This window comes from Catharus ustulatus, chromosome 11 (genome assembly GCF_009819885.2).
Source record: "Catharus ustulatus isolate bCatUst1 chromosome 11, bCatUst1.pri.v2, whole genome shotgun sequence".
Lineage (NCBI taxonomy): Eukaryota > Metazoa > Chordata > Aves > Passeriformes > Turdidae > Catharus > Catharus ustulatus.
In genome coordinates this window covers 14,051,571-14,067,870 of record NC_046231.1, presented here as the reverse complement: position 1 = coordinate 14,067,870, position 16,300 = coordinate 14,051,571, and the positions used below count along the sequence as shown (strand labels likewise).

General features: G+C 58.5%; 2 protein-coding genes across 10 annotated transcripts; both read left to right on the top strand.

Annotated features, from left to right (window-relative positions):
• The first annotated feature begins 294 nt into the window (after window positions 1-294).
• Window positions 295-11,712, top strand: MTSS2 (MTSS I-BAR domain containing 2). Of its 9 annotated transcripts, none has more exons than XM_033069792.1 (15): window positions 295-408; window positions 4,117-4,178; window positions 4,285-4,358; window positions 6,094-6,178; window positions 6,356-6,447; window positions 6,531-6,605; window positions 6,864-6,872; window positions 7,322-7,479; window positions 7,561-7,668; window positions 7,744-7,841; window positions 8,430-8,556; window positions 9,295-9,369; window positions 9,587-9,763; window positions 9,855-10,020; window positions 10,698-11,712. In XM_033069792.1, exons 1-15 carry the CDS (start codon window positions 340-342, stop codon window positions 11,468-11,470), a joined length of 2,148 nt encoding a protein of 715 aa, XP_032925683.1. In that variant the 5' UTR covers window positions 295-339; the 3' UTR covers window positions 11,471-11,712. The 9 variants fall into 9 exon arrangements, with proteins under 9 accessions (XP_032925683.1, XP_032925682.1, XP_032925681.1 ...); XM_033069791.1 differs by having other exon boundaries at window positions 9,292-9,369; window positions 9,852-10,020; XM_033069790.1 differs by having other exon boundaries at window positions 8,349-8,556; window positions 9,852-10,020.
• Window positions 11,713-12,873: 1,161 nt separating this feature from the next.
• On the top strand, window positions 12,874-15,658 carry LOC117001540 (uncharacterized oxidoreductase C663.06c-like). Its single transcript, XM_033069962.1, has 7 exons — window positions 12,874-12,892; window positions 12,985-13,409; window positions 13,909-13,960; window positions 14,195-14,382; window positions 14,466-14,624; window positions 14,740-14,850; window positions 15,545-15,658. The coding sequence occupies exons 1-7, from the start codon at window positions 12,874-12,876 to the stop codon at window positions 15,656-15,658; spliced, it is 1,068 nt and encodes a 355-aa protein (XP_032925853.1).
• Window positions 15,659-16,300: the final 642 nt, after the last annotated feature.

The following is a 16,300-nucleotide window of genomic DNA, read 5'->3' as shown; positions in this document are numbered from 1 at the left end:
CGGCGCATGTGCCGCGCATTGCCCGCCCCGCCCCGCCCCCGCCACCGCCCCGGGCCGGAGCTCCCCGCGCCCCGCTCCGCTCCGCGCCCCGCTCCGCGCCGCTGCCAGGGGGCGGCGGGTCCGCGCAGCACCCGCGCAGGGCGAGAGGGAGGGAGCGAGGGAAGGAAGGAGGCAGGGGGGCGATGCCCCGCCCGGCTCCGCCGCTGCTCCGCCGCTGTGCCCCCCCCGCCGCCGCCGCCGCCGCCCGGGCGCCGCCCGCCCCCCGCCGCCGCTGAGCCTGGCCCGCCGCCGCGGCCTCCCCCGGCGGCGCCGCCCGCCCCGGGCTGCCGCAGCGCCGCGATGGAGACGGCGGAGAAGGAGTGCGGAGCCCTCGGCGGCCTCTTCCAAGCCATCATCAACGATATGAAGGTAGGGGATCCCTCCCCCGCACCCCGGTTTTGCTGTCGTGACATCGCTCCCCCCGCACCATCCCCCCATCACCCGGCTTCCCCAGGCAGCCCCCGCGCTGCCGCCGCCGGTGCCGGTCCCGCGGTGGGTACCGAGGTTCTGCTGCCCAGCCGCGAGATGGGGATTGGAACCCCGCATTGGGTATCGGAGCCCCAGCATCAGCCCCACTGCGAGTGTCGGGGTCCCACGTTGGCTGTCGGAGCCCGACAAGGATTGCCAGAGCCCCACATGAGCCCCTTACCGGGCATCGGAGCTCTGTGTTGGGCATCGGAGCCCTGGAGATCGCAGCGCCCCATCATCTCTATATCCGCCGTTGGATATTGGAGCTCCATCCTGGGGATTGCAGCCCCACATCATCCCCAGATCCGTCACTGGCTATCGGAGCCCTGTTCTGGCTGTTGCAGCCCTGCATCTGCCCTGTTATCCTTCACTGGGTATCAGAGCACCATATCGGGCATCGAGGTCTCACACTGGGTGTCAGAGCATGGCACTGGGTGCCAGAGCCCCACATCAATCCCATAATGTGCATCGGGGCCCTGCTTTGGGCATTGGAGCCCATACTGGGGATCCTGGCTCCATATCAGCCCTGTATCCATCCCCAAGTGCCAGAACCCCTTGTCGGGTGACACAGACCAGGCATCACTGCCCCTCACCAGGTACCACTGGTCCCAGACCGGGCATTGCCACCCATTTCAGGCATCGTGTTGTCCTTACCCCCCTGCCCCATGACCAGCCGGGATTTCTGCCGGACTCGGTGGGGTTGACACCAGTGGAACAAAAAGGTCCCCCAGCTCCTTGATCCCATTTCCTAACCCGGGAAGAGGATATTGCCTCCACCCTCCCTGGGAGCAGGATGGGGCCATGTTTAAAAAAACCTTTTTGTTTGTTTGTTTTCGTTTCAAAAAAATAAATTAAAAATGCTGAGGGGTATTTCTGACTAGGGGCTGAGTGAGGAGGAAGGGACCAGCCATGTTTCTTCATCTCGGGGGGCCGAAATTTCCACAGCCAGCTCCAGCACTGGGGTTTAGCCCTAGTCATTTTTGGGAGGCAAAAGCTCTCTTCCTCCTCCTCCTCCTCCTCCTCCTCCTCCTCCTCTTCCTCTCTTCATGCTGCAGACCCGTCCAGACAATGCTGTCATTGCCAAAGCAGGGGATGGGGGGATAAAAAAAAATAAAAGCCTTGCTGGGAAGGAGATTAACCCCTTCGAGGGGCAGTGGTGGCTCTGCAGCTGGACTCTGGCTCAGGGCTGGGAGAAAAGCTCCAGGGAAAAAATCCCAACTCTCTCCAGGACAGTGGGATCCAGGGCTGGTGGGAAACGCGTGCTGGGGTGATCAGCTCCCTCCCAAATGCCTTCACCCCAGCCACCCTCTCCAGGCAGCCCAGTTGAGTCCCACACTCCCCGGGGGAGGTGGGGGCAGCCCCTGCCTCAGTTTCCTCATTCCCCTGCTGAGGCTTCAGAGGGGATAAGCCAGCCCAGAGCTGTCACCTCCCAGTGACATGCCCAGCACCATCCAGATGCCGTTAGGCTGGGAACCCCTCACCCAGGAAGACCGGGCTGGATTCAGTTTCACGCCATTTGAAGGTGGGAAAGATGAAAGAAAAATGATGAAAAGGAAGGAAAACCCCACCACACTACAGCTGGGGCTCATCTCGTGCCCTGCACAGCCCCGGCTGAGTGCCAGTGGCACCTGAGGGTGTGCTGTCCCCATCTCCCAGCCACGTGGGTGTCCTGGCACAGGCACTGGGGCACAGTAACTCTCTGCTTGAAGAGCTGCTGGCATTGAAAGGCGGTGATGTGCTCTTGTCCTATGGCTGGGATCCCTGTGCTGGTCACAGAGCAAAGGAACCTTATTTTGGTGGTGGATGGCTTTTTCAGCACCCCTTGGCCTGTGGTGGGGAGAATTTGTTTGTTGGTGACAGTCCCTAAGCTGGCTTCATTCCTGTTGCCTCTCCTCGTGTTCTCGGTGTCCCTGAGTGACCTTGGCATGTCCTTGTCCCCATTGTCCTTTTCCCCATCCTCCTCATGCCTGGCATCACAGGGATTTGGGGGCATCAGAATCTGCTCCCTTCTACAGGGGAGCCTCACTTGCCCTCCCCAGGGTAGCCAAGGAAGGTGACCCAGGGACAGTGGCCCAGGAATGGTGGCCCAGCCCTCTGGCAGTGGGAATCCCTGGGGACCCACAGCCAGGGGGTCGCTGCCACAAGTGGTGTGTGAAGTGGCACCCTCAAACCCTTTCTTTGCTGACTCACGAGGAAGTAGGGGCTTTCATGGTCCCAAAAAACAATGCTGGGCTGGTCTCTTGCCCCCTCAGTGTAAACCTTGTCCCCAAAGCTGCCACCAAGCCATAGTGCCCATGGGGATGTGTGGTGATGTACGTGTCCCAGGCTGGTGGCTGCCCTAGGGAAGTTTACAGACACCTGTCACTGCCATCAGATGACAACACCAGGATAGCACCAGGATTTTGTTACTGGGACAACAGGACCAGGATTGACCTTGCTAGGATAGCAGCACCAGCATGGCTTCACCAGGATGATGACACCAGGACTGGGATGGCTTTGCTGGGATAGTAGCACTGGGACCAGCTTCACTGGAACAGAACTGGAATGGCTTTGCCAGGATGGTGGCACCTGGATAGCTTCACTGGAATGATGGCACTGGTACTGGCCATGCAAGGCTGGCACTGGGATGGCCTTGTCGAGACAGCACCAGGATTAACCTCACCAGGACAACATGGACTGGCCTTGCTGGGATGGTGACACTGGGATAGCCCTGCTGTGTGGATCAGGATCAGCCTTGTTGTGATGGCACCAGGATGGCCTTGCTGGGATGGCGCTGCAACTGGCATCACTGGGAGAGTCCTCACTGGAATGGCACCAGCATGGTCTACTGGGACTGGCTTCACTGGGACAGCACTGAGATAGCCTTTTGAAACAGTGGCACTGGGATGGCCTGGCTGGGATGGTGGCAGCAGCACAGCCCTGGGATGGTCTCGCTGGGATGGTGGCGCTGGAACTGCCCTGGGATGACTTCACTGGAATGATTGCACCAGGACAGCCCTGGAATAGCCTCGCCACAAGGACAGTGGGACTGGTCTGGCACAGATGGCCTTGCTGGGATGGCAGCAGAGTGGCCCCATTGGGACAGCACTGGGGTGGCCTCCCAAGCACCTGTGCCCTGTCCCCACGCAACTGCCCCACTCAGGGCTTCAGGGACCCTGACCTCCCCTCCTGCCCTGTCAGTCCTTTCGTTCAGGGGAGGTGAGGACTGGGGCTCCAGTCTGTGGGACCTGAGCTCTCCATGGTGGTGGGTTTGGCCATCAGTGCTTTGGGGGGAAGCTGTGGCTGCTGGAGGTGCCTCCTCTACTGCTGGTCAGAGTCTTAAAGATTTTTCATTTCATTATCTCAGATTTCCAAACCTATAACCTACCTTGACACCCATGGGGAAAAGATCACTCAAAATCCTGCAGTCTCCATGGTCTATAAGTTTGTGTGGCCAGACTGGAAAGGGAAAAAAACAGGAGGGAAAAGAGTTATGCTCAGCCTTTATTAGCCATCAGAGAAGCTATTGAGCTGCCTCTCTCTCTGCTCCAGTGAAGGGGAGGACCTGCCCTGACTGGGGAAGCAGGGAGTGAGGGGCCCTGTCTCTCACCATCACCCTTCTCCTTGCAGAGCTCCTATCCCATATGGGAGGATTTCAACTCAAAGGCCACCAAGCTGCACTCCCAGCTCAGGTGAGTAGCCAAAGGGGTGGTGGGACATGGGGGACCCCCATCCTCACTGGCACATCCCAGTGTGTACCACACCCACTGAGCTCCCCCCTCGCTCTCTCCGCCTCAGGACCACGGTGCTGGCCGCAGTTGCCTTCCTGGATGCCTTCCAGAAAGTGGCTGACATGGCCACCAACACCCGAGGTAGGGTCCTCTCTCCTAGCAGTGGGTGTCCCCAGCCTTGTCTGGGCAGGGGGACAGGTGGTGAGTGTCCCCTGTAGGGTATCCCCTGCCCACCTTTCTGGGGTGGACTTCAAGCAGCAGCTTCACCATCCACAGAGAGATGTCCAACCTGTTCCCACTCCAAGGTGGAGCATTCCCTGGAAAGCTGCATTGGAAGGATGGAGTGGGGAGGGGGAAGGAGGTGGGCACCCATGTGGGTGCTGTCCTTACCACCCATGGGTGCTTAGCCACATTTTCTGGTGGGGCTGGGACAGTCAGGGTGGCTCAGCCCCACACCATGCACCCATCTCTGCTCTCTGGGATGCACAATTCACCTTCCTTGTCCCTGACACCCATCTGGGAGGTCCACAGGGGCGTCCTGGCTGCTCCAGGGGTCTCCAGGGAAGGGTAATCAGCTAGAGGGAAATTCAGGAGTCCAAGCTCAACTGTTTGGAGACAAACCCCAACTCACCAGGACTGAAGAGTCAAGGCTGCATGTGGGGTCTTCCATACTGTTGGGGAGTGAGGGAGAAGGATCCCCGGACCCTCTCAGGTGCCTGCTGGCAATGAGGAGCCACTTCCCACCGCTTGGCTTCTGCCAAGCAGATGGTCCCGGGCTGGTTTGCAGACTGGCGGCATCCAGGCCATCTGGAGCCATGCGTGGAGGAGGAGGAGGAGGTGGAGGCAGCAGCTTGAGCCAGGATCAGCTTTGCCTCCAAACCCACTAGCCCACTGCACCAGGGGGATTAGGGCTCCCCCAGCTCCCTGCCAGTCCGGGCAGCCAAAGCAAGGAGGAGGCACGGGGCAATGCTGGGGACAGCTGGGGACCAGCACCACAGGAGTCAGTGTCACCCTGTACTGCTGCTTTACCTGCAGGGCTTTTTGAGAGAGTGGAAGGCACAGCAGCATGGGGAAACTGAGGCACTGGGTGGGGGCTGGCTGCTGCCTTGCACACAGTGCATGAGAATCGGCTTAGAAGCAGCAGGAGCTGGGGATAAGAGCATTAGGAGCTGGATTAGGAGACTACCCCAGTGGAGGAGAAGGCCCTGGCCCATGGGTTCCCCTATTTCCATAGCACTGGGGAACTGAGGGGAATCCAAAACTCCTGCAAAAGGGTGGGAGGTGGTTTTGGAGGGTTTTTTAGGGGAGAGAAAGGCTGAATGTCACTCCTTAGTTTGCACCCAAGGATTTTTGATAGCCGTTTTTCCTGGGATTTACCAGCAGCACTGCCACCATGTGGCCATCCTTAGGCTTCAGAGTTAACAGCAGTTTCACCTAAAAAGGATGCTCCTGCATCCTTCCCTAGGAGTTTGGACTCCCTTTTTATCCACTCTGGATTGTGCCTGGAGGTGTGGGTCAGAGCTGACTGCCTGGAACTAAGCCAGGGTACCTCATCCCTTCCCTCCCCTGGCCCCTCAATGCCAAATTTAAGACAAACCAGGAAAAAATGGGAGTGGATTCTAATTTCAAAGCCTCCAGAAGAGCTATTTAGTGTTTCTGTTTCATGTATTAGTTAGTGGATTATTTATTTATTTTGTGGATTTATTGTGTTAAAAAACAAACCACCCCCTTCCTAAGGCATCCCCAATGCCCAGTGCATCCAAGTGCTGATCATCCCTGTCACAATGCACCCTGTTCCCACTGTACAAACTGGGCTGGGACTGGGGAGGGGTGTCCCTGCCCCTTGTCAGCTTTGGGGTGCTCTGCTCCCCACCAGGTGCCACAAGGGACATTGGCTCGGCGCTGACCCGGATGTGCATGCGGCACCGCAGCATCGAGGCCAAGCTCCGCCAGTTCACCAAGTAAGCAGGACCAGGAGCAGCTTTGCCTCCAAACTCATAGATGTGACACGGCCTGGCCACGCTCAGCCCTCGCTGAAGGAGGGGATGCTGGATGTTGGCTGGGCGTGCAACAGGGGAATGGCTCCCCCCTGGCTCTGGGGCTCTCCCACACTCTCTGCTTCTCTTTCTCTGCTCCAGTGCCCTCATGGAAAGCCTGATAAACCCTTTGCAGGACAGGATTGAGGACTGGAAGAAAACTGCCAACCAGCTGGACAAGGACCATGCAAAAGGTACAGGGGGGACGGGATGGATCCGTGCAGGGTGGCTGTGCTGCTGGGCAGGGTCCCCTCTGACAGCACTTCTTCATCCCCAGAGTACAAGCGAGCACGCCATGAGATCAAGAAAAAGTCCTCTGACACCCTCAAACTCCAGAAAAAGGCTCGCAAAGGTGAGAGGGGGTCTCCTGGGGGGTGTCCCCACCAACCCCTCCACAGCACCCCCAGCCAGGGCCGGTATCCCGGCTGTGGCACTGCCAACCGGGGTGGGGGGCACTAGGGGGGTCCTGCTGCCCCCCTGTAGAAGGGGAGGTGCCAGCTTGGCCCCGGGGGTGGCAGGGAGGCGGGGCATGCGCCCCAGCCTTCGGCCTCTTTTCACACGTTTTCTCTGTCTCCTTCTCTCTTCCCTCCCCTCCACATCCTTCCTGTAGAGCTACTTGGTAAGTGAACTGCTGCCCCCCACCACCGGCCCCCTCTCTGCTTCCTCATCTACTCCTCCCAGTCTCCCCAGCCTCTGTCTGTCTGTCCGTCCGTCCATCCGCTCCCTGTTCCCACCCTCACCCTGCTTTTAGCTTAGCTTAGCCTGCACCCCATATCCTGAGGCAATGCCAGCCTCACCGTGTGGCACCCCAAGGGGTCCTCTGGTCCCAAGTGCCAGGGATGGGGATGAACTAGCAGAGGAGCCCCCTGCCCAGGGCTGCTCTTGGGTGAGGGTGCTCCTGGACCCATGGGCACATGGGCACAGTGGGAGACCTATAGTATCTGCTGGAATGTGAGGATGGGGTGATGTCCCCAAGCTGCGGGAATGGCCTCGGCTTGGCAGTGGCACCGCCAGCAGATTGGGGAGGGTGTGAGGGAAACCCAGCACTGACAGTGCCTGATCTCACAGGGAAGGGGGACCTGCAGCCCCAGCTGGACAATGCGCTGCAGGACGTCAATGACATGTACCTGCTGCTGGAGGAGACGGAGAAGCAGGCGGTGCGCAAAGCTCTCATCGAGGAGCGGGGCCGCTTCTGCACCTTCATCACCTTCCTGCAGCCCGTGGTGGTGAGTGTTGGGGGCTGGCAGGGTCAGGGGTTGTTCCTTCTGCCCAATGGGTGCTGATGCTCTCTTTTGTCTGTCTCTCAGAACGGGGAGCTCACCATGCTGGGAGAGATCACCCACCTGCAGGGCATCATCGAGGACCTGGTGGTGCTCACCGCTGAGCCCCACAAGTTGCCCCCCGCCAGTGAGCAGGTCAGTATGGGCGAGCCAGGGGTCAAGGGATCCAGGGAGCATCTCTGGGGGACTTAGACCCCATCTTTTCTGCAGGTGATCAAGGACCTGAAGGGCTCTGACTACAGCTGGTCCTACCAGACACCCCCATCCTCGCCCAGCAGCTCCAGCTCCCGCAAGTCCAGCATGTGCAGGTATGGTGAGGTGGGCTCCACACCCAACCACAGCCAGGAAATCCAGCCCTCTTCATTAACTTCTGTGGGTTAATGATGCTTACAGCCTTTGGGGATGCTCACAAGGTGCATGTCCACCTTCTCATGTCCATATGGGCAAGTGGCTCCCATTAATATGGAGGAATTGGTTGTGGTGCACTGGGCAGGGCTGGTGGACCTATGGAGCAGGATGGGGGCCTGACACATGCCCTGTCCTCCAGGGTCTGGGGACGATGTGTGCTGTGCATGGGTGTCTGGGGGCAAGCATACCACCTCTGTCATGTCCCCCAGCCTGTTCCCTGCCACAGGGCCACCCCAGGAGGCAAAGGGACATCCCCAGGAGGACTGCACACCTCAGTTTCCTCGGGCTGGGATGTGGGGCAGGGCGCTGGCCATCCTGCCACCTCCAAACCTCTGTCTTAAATTTTCTTTTCCTTCCTTTGTCCTCCCCACTGGCGTGTCCCCGTCCCCCTGGCGCCCCCCCAGCAGCGTTAGCAGTGCCAAGGGTGGCATGGCGTGGCCCGGCGGGGCTCAGACCTGCTCACCCAGTTCCACCTATCGCTACCGCAGCCTGGCGCAGCCCCCCGCCGCCGCCACCCGCCTCTCCAGCGTCTCCTCCCACGACTCCGGCTTCATCTCCCAGGACGCCGCTTATTCCAAACCACCTTCCCCCATGCCCTCGGACATCACCAGCCAGGTACAGGGAGGGTGGTCCATGCTGCCGACATCCTTGCCTCAGTTTCCTCTTCCATAGAATGGGTGGGTGGTGCTGGGTGCAGCACAAGGGTTCAGTGCAGAGGTGGTGAGACCCACCCTCAGGAGTATTTCCATCTGTGTTGGCATCACGGGAAATAAGTATTGAGAATATTGAGGGTGCCTGCCATACTTGAGGGCATGCTGGGCCACGTGGCAGAGAAACTCCATCCATGAATTCCCCCAGGGATGGGGCACAGGTATCCCTCTCCCTGTGCCAGGAGAACAGGGTGTTTCCCAATCACCACAGCCTCGTAATACCCAGTTTGTGCCAGTCACTCACCAGGCAGCATGGAGCAAATCTTCCCCTTCATGCTGCACCATCCCCAGTGCCAGGGATGCTCCAGGATCCCCAGGGAGCTGCCATTTCCACCTGTCCATGCTAACCTGGCATCACCAACCCAGCAAGGTCCCCACTCCCCAAAATACCTGTTGGCTCTGCATGGCTTGGGATGAGAAGGGAGAAGGGTTGGGGCAGTTTGTCATCCCAGTTCTTGACCCCGCTGCCAACGTCGCATCCTGCTCGCAATCCTACATCCACTGCCAGAGGGGAGGAGGGCTGGGGTCCTCACTCAGCCAGGGGGACTGTGGATGCTGCTCTAACCAGGGTCATGGCTCTGGCTTTGCTTGCTAACTGCCTCTTCTCTCACCTTCTGGCTCTCCGCTCGTCACGGCACAGCAGAAGTCCTCCAGCTCGGCGTCCTCAGAGGCATCCGAAACCTGCCAGTCAGTTAGCGAGTGCAGCTCCCCCACCTCGGTTAGTCCTTGCCATCCCACCAGGGTTGCATTTCACACGTGGTTCCCCCCTCACTTCATGGGGTTCAGCCCCTGCACCCTCCCCTCCCTTCCTGCATGGGGCAGAGCATCCTGAGCAGCACCCATGGCTTGACACGGGGGACATCAGCTTGAGACCCCTCCTGCCACACTCCCGTCCCAGTGTCACCAGCATGAACCGCATGCCTTGCCCGTTGCAGGACTGGTCCAAGGCCAGCCCCTATGACCAGCCAGTGGTCCCTACCCTGCAGCGGCGCAAGGACCGCGTGGAGCACCTGCGGGAAGCCGAGATGGGCTCTCCTGCTGGTGGCTACCCGGGCATCGGTGGAGAGGACGCTCCCAGGCCCCGGATGTCCCCGGCTACAATTGCTGCCAAGGTACTGGAGACAGGGAGGGCACAGAGGTGCGAGGCTCCTGGGGACTCCCAGAGGAGGAACCAGGGTGCTGACAGTGCTCTTGCCTCAGCAGCACGGGGAGGAGGTGTCCCCTGCCGCCAGCGATCTGGCCATGGTCTTGACCCGTGGGCTGAGCTTGGAGCACCAGAAGAGCAGCCGGGACTCGCTGCAGTACTCCAGTGGCTACAGCACACAGACCACCACCCCCTCCTGCTCTGAGGACACCATCCCTTCCCAAGGTACTGGCACTGAGACCACCTGAAATGGCACTCAGAGTGGGCACAGCAGGGGTTTTGGTGGTCCTGGGGCACATTTGTGGTCTCTGGATGTCATAGCATTGAGCTGTGGTCATACTACCTAGGGGCTGGTGGGGTGCCACAAATAAACACAGCTTTTCCTGGTTATTTGGGTGTTAGCTGGGGCTCAGTGGGTGCAGTTGTGCCATAACAGTTTATGGTTTGTGTCTGTGTTCAGAGGTTGAGTACAGGTGGAGATGGTGGCGGATGGTAGGTGATGGCAACAGAGTCTGTAGTAGGAGATCAAACAGCCACATCTGTCATGATGTTGGCATGATGGCTGAGCTAGTTATGAGCACGTGGTGGTGGCAGTGGAGATTGGCTGTGATCATGTTGTGATGGCTGTGGTTGGAGTGGTTGTGATGATGACAGTTTGGTTTGATTGTGATTTCAGTGTGATGATTGGGGTGATTGTGATTTCCCTCCAGTGGCAATGTTTGGGTTTGGTGGTGAGCATGTTGTGCCAGCAGTGATTGGGACAGTAGTGGTTGTGTGACGATCGTGGCAGTTGAATTTGGTTGTGCTGTGATGGAGGTGGCTGGGGCTGGCTTTGATGGCTTGGTAGGGCTTGGCTACCCACTGCCCATCCAGCCACACTGATGGCGCTGCTCCCTCCCCAGGCTCCGACTACGACTGCTACTCGGTGAACGGTGATGTGGAGTGCGACCCCCAGAGCGATTTCGACAAGTCCTCCACCATCCCACGCAACAGCAACATCGCCCAGAACTACCGGCGGATGATCCAGACCAAGCGTCCTGCCTCCACCGCCGGGCTGCCCACCGGCACCAACCTTCCTGCCGGCACCACCCCGGGGGTGGCCACCATCCGCCGCACACCCTCCACCAAGCCCTCGGTCCGCCGTACGCTCTCCAATGCTGGCCCCATCCCCATCCGACCCCCCATCGTCCCTGTGAAGACCCCCACAGTGCCCGACTCTCCTGGCTACGCCGGCCCTACGCGGGTGGGCAGTGAAGAGTGTGTCTTCTATGCTGACGATGCCTCTCCGAACCCCCTGGATTTTGCCAAAGCTTCGCCCAAGCGGCTGAGCCTTCCCAACACTGCCTGGGGTGGCGGTGCCATGGAGATCTCTGTCTACCCCGGGGCCGGCCAGCACCTCTCCGCTGAGGAAGAGGAGGACCAGCAGCTGGCTGCCAACCGGCACAGTTTGGTGGAGAAGATTGGGGAGCTGGTGGCTGGCGCCCACGCCCTGGGGGAAGGCCAGTTCCCCTTCCCCACCGCCCTCGTGGGGTCTGGCCCCAGCGAGGAGACCCCCGCGCCGCCCCCCGCGGCCTCCATGGACCCCCCGGCCGAAGACATGCTGGTGGCCATCCGGCGCGGGGTGCGCCTGCGCAGGACCGTCACCAACGACAGGTCGGCCCCGCGGATATCGTGATGATGCCCCGGCCAGCGGGGACGTGCCCACCGTGGCCAATGGACCCCCGGGGGCAACCGCTGCGCCTCCCCAGGAACCCCCCACCCGTCGGCACCCGCTGCCCTGTCCCTTCTTGGTGCCCCCTGCTCCCTGCCCTTCTGTCTCCTCCTGCCTTGTCCCTACATCCCTCCTTCATTTGGTCTCTCTTCGCCCCTCTTTCTCCTCTTTTTCTCCTTTTCTCCTCTTTCTCCTATTTTTTCTGCTTTTTTCTTTTGTTCTTTTATGTCACTTTTCCTTCTCTTATTTTCTTAATTTTCCCATTTTTCTTATTTTCCTCTTGTCCTCTTTTCCTTTCTTTTTAACTCTTTTCCTTTCTTTTTAACTCTTTTTCTCATCCCTTCTATTTTCCTCTTTTTTTCCTTTTTTCGCCTCTTTTCCTTTGTCTTTCTTTTCCTATTCCCCTCTGGCTTTCCCTCTCCTCTCTGTTTTCTTTCCCCCGGGCGCAGGCAGGTGGCCCCAGCCGCAGCAGGAGAGGATGGTGCCAGCAGGGCTGTGGCAGCCGTGGAGCACCAGGAGCACCAGGAATGGGGAGCCCTGGCCCCATTCCCCCCAGCTGCCTGCTTGGGGCCAGCACAGCTCAGCCTCATTCCAGGGGACAGAAGCAATGGGCTGGGGGTGCAGGGGGGAAGAAGAAGTGGGGGACATGAGAGGGTGGCGGGGCTGGGGGTAGAGGCACTGCAATCCCCTCTGTCTTGGGGGCACACCGGGGTGCAGAGACTGAGGATGCTGAACCTCCACTTTGCCTTCCCTCACAAGAATCACTTGGGACCTCCTGCAAACCCCCTCACTGTCCCTCAGCACCCACAGACCCTGTGCAGGGTTGGCTCAGAGGTGGGTCCAGGCACAGGAGGTTTGACTCAGCCCCCCCCAAGCAAAGCAGCTGATTTCTGCCGGCGGCTGGAGGAAAGCACAACCCCCCGGCCCCCGCTGTACATAGCCCCCCGCTGTCTGTCGCATCGCAGCCCCTCAGCCCTCCCTTAGGAATAACAATTTAGTTCTCCCCCTTCCCCCTTCTCCTGCCCAGAACTGCTGAGGCCAAGTGACAAATGTTTGGGTTTGAGGGAGGGGGGAGTCTCTTATTTTGTACAGAAAACAAAAATTCTTTGGAAAAGAAAAAAACTGACCTGTCTTTCGACTGAAGTAACTTTTCTGGTGCTGTTGTTAACTTGGTCCTTATTCTTTTCTTTTTTTTAATTTATTTTTCCCCCTCGTGTTCCCGCCTCTGCCGCCGCTTCCCCTCTCCCTCTCCCTCTGCCACATTTCTTTCTCCTTCTTTCATTCCGTCTTTTAATTTTTTTTTCTGGTGGTAATTCCCCTCTTGCCCCCCCTCCCCCGTTTTCCATAGTCACTGCTACAAGTAACGAATGCACTGTGAAGATTCCAGTATTAATAAAGGTTGTACTGTAATTAATAGCCTTGCCTGCACTCCTGTGGATGTTCTGGTTCTCTGGGGTCACCCCAGTAATGGGGCACAGGTGGGAAGGTACCATCACCCCTCTGGGCTTCCCATGGCTTGAGGAGGGTGGATGTTTTGGGAGTATGGAGGAGTGCAACAAACCCATGGCCAAGGTGCTGGGTGAGGCTGGGATGCAGGAGAAGATCCTGCTGGCCCATCCCCTCCAGAAGAGGGGGTGCAGGCGGTGCCCCCCACCTCCACCCTCCCAGCAGCACCCGCAGCGCTGCCACCTCCCGGATTAGCGAGCCCGATTGCCAAACCTCGCTGGGGCAGAGATTGCCAAACCGGCTGTGGAGAGCGGTGGGGGTGGAGGGGCTCAGCGTGGGCAGCGTCCTGCTGACCGGCTGCGATGGGGGGCTGGGCCTGGGGCTACTGAAGGGGTTGCTGGAGCAGCCCAGCCCACCTCGGCACATCTTCGCTGCTTGCCTGGACCCCCAGGGCAAGGTAGGGAGGGCATGGCGTGGGGGACAGGAGGGAGTCAGCTCTGGGATGGGTGCCTGGGGATGCCACAATCCCATCTGGGATTGGGAGGCTGAGTGCCAGCATCCTGCACGATGAACGGCACAGAAAAATACATGTATATATATAAATATAACATAGATACATATATATATAAAATATTTAAAATACCTATATATGTATTCAATATGTGTGTATTTAATTGTTTTGCCTCTCTTGGCACAGGTATGTGCATGATGGGGAGTGCAGGGGGGTTTGCTGGCAGCCCCTGTGCCGGGGCCATCGCTGCTGGGAGCTCTGAAGCTGCCGAGCTCAGCCAGGTGCAGAGAAGCAGCAACTTGCCCCAAATTGCTCCCACTGGATCTTGTTGTAACCTGTCAGCTGTGACATGAGGGGCCACCCTCTTCCCACCCCAGCACAGTGCAGGGCCTCCCTCCCCGTGAGCTTCCCCCTGTGACCCCCTCTCCCCACTTTCTCCACTTAGGCTGTCAACGAGGTGGCTTTGGGCTTTCCCAACGTCATGATCCTGCCTCTAGGTAAGTGCTGGGGCGGGAAAGGGACCAAGCTTCTCAGGATTTAATTGCGACCGTGGGTGGCTCCAGGAAATGCCACCAAGCAGGTGGGTCCCTTGGTTTGGCTTAGCTCATCCAGGTCACTGATGGGACCAGGAGGATGCTCAGTGCCTGGGAGTTGCCTCCTGCCATGTCTTACAGCATCTTGCCTAAGTTGTGGCCACCAGCCTGTCTCTAAAACCTCCTGTCCCCTTGCAGATGTGACAGACCCCAACAGCATCAAGGCAGCAGTTGGGAAGGTGCAGGAGGAGGTGGGAAATGCTGGCCTCAACCTCCTGATTAACAACACCAGCACCACACGCCGCAGCACCTTGGCCACTGAGACAGCAGAGAACATGAGCCTCGTCTACACCACCAACACCATCGGGCCCCTGCAGACAAGCCAGGTGAGGACACAGGCAAGCCCTGCCCCAAACACTGGGAACAGGGAGGAAGAGGATGGTGATGCCTGAGATCCCATCCCCTGCAGGCCTTCCTGCCCCTGCTGAAGAAGGCAGCTGAAGCCACAGGGCAGCGTGAGATGAGCTGCAGCAGAGCTGCCATCATCAACATCTCCAGCATCCTGGGCTCCATCGAGGTTGCAGAGGCCTGGGAGGAGAGGCAGGACATCTGCTACCGCTGCAGCAAGGTACAGCCCCTGGGGGATGGGAGGAATTTGGGGATCACTTCCTCTGGGATTCCCTCCACCACTGGCCATGGCATTGCCAGATCATGATGGTAAGGAGGGGAATTCATCCTCCCAGGCTGCTCTGAACATGCTCACCAAGTGCCTGGCTCTGGAGTACGGGAGCAGTGGGATCCTCTGTGTGTCTGTGGATCCTGGACATGTGACACCTCCCTTGGAACAGGGGATGGTGAGTGATGCAAGGTGCATGGAGTCCTAGCTCAGCAAGGTCCCATGGGCATCCATTCCTGGGGGCATCCTTTCCCAGGAGTAGCCCTTCCCAAGGACACCTCTTCTCATGAACATCCCTTCTCAGGGTCATCCTTTCACAGAGAAATCCCTTCCCAGAAACATTGCTTCCCACAGACTTCCTTTCCCATGGGCACCACTTCCCAGGGCATTTCTTCCCATGGACATCCCTTTCCCATGAACATCCCTTCCTTGATGATGGACATCCATTCCCTAGGCACCCACATCTCTGCAGTCCCTTGGTCCCACAGTGGCTGTGCCACCACAGCAAAGGGACAATTCCAGGCTCTCTCCCCAAACCATCCAATTTCTTCCCTATTTTGTATTTCTTTTCCCATCCTGATGGTGTGTCAGCAGAGGGCACCCCGGCCCTGCACTCAGCTATCCCTTACCCTGCTCTGGCTGACAAACAGGTCACATTTTAATTAGGAATTAAAAAATTAACCTCCATCCTTACACACTCAAATGAAGGACAATCAATTTGTGTAAAGCTGCATCCCTTGTCTGCTGGAGCATCTCCAACTGCTCCCAAACCATCCCAGCTGGAGCTGGCTCTCCACCATAGCATGTGTGGGATTGGGGAGGTTGGATGGAGAATCTTGGCTCACTTTTTCCCTTGCCCTTGGGTGCAACAGGGCCCGGTGACACTGGAGGAGAGCGTGCGGGGCGTCCTGCAGCTGCTGGCCCAGCTCTCAGCCACCAGCAATGGCACCTTCTGGGACTGGAGAGGGCAGAGGCTGCCCTGGTGAGAGCAGTCTTTGCCCACTGGGCTTAAATAATTAATTAAAGTGAATTAATTGCCATTTCCAGGCTCGCTGTGATTCAGGGGCTGGGCAGGGTTTGGCCAGGGGAATAGAAACAAGGATGCACAGGCTGGGGGATGAGAGTTGGATTCACTGCTCCCCTGGCCTGGGATGCTGATTTCAGCCAGGGCAGCACAAGGAAGAATGCTCCAAATATGGTCCTGAATCCAAGGCATCCCCTGGGGCCAAGAGAACCCCCTGGGTGTCCTCACTCCAGGGCCATAAGCCATACTGCTTGTGGGGACATCCCAGACAGTCCCAAACTCAGTCCTTGTGCTGCTGAGCCTGCCCACCCCAAAACCAACTGGCCTTTCCATGCCCACCCCAAGGATGCTGCCAGATGTTTTTCGTGCTGGTTCAAGGCCAGCAAAGGTTCTTCCTATTCCAGCAGCTGGAGGGTTTCACAGCAGGAGATCTCCCAAGTCTCAGCTCATGCCTAAAGATGTCTTTTCACACCTGGGTAAGGTGTCCTGGGCTGACCCTCCCTGAAACCATCCCTCGTGGTACAGCAGGAGATATTACAAACAGGCTCCCAGTCTCGATCCTGTGAGTGCATTCCTGTCAAGGCTCTCAGCTGACATTTTTGAA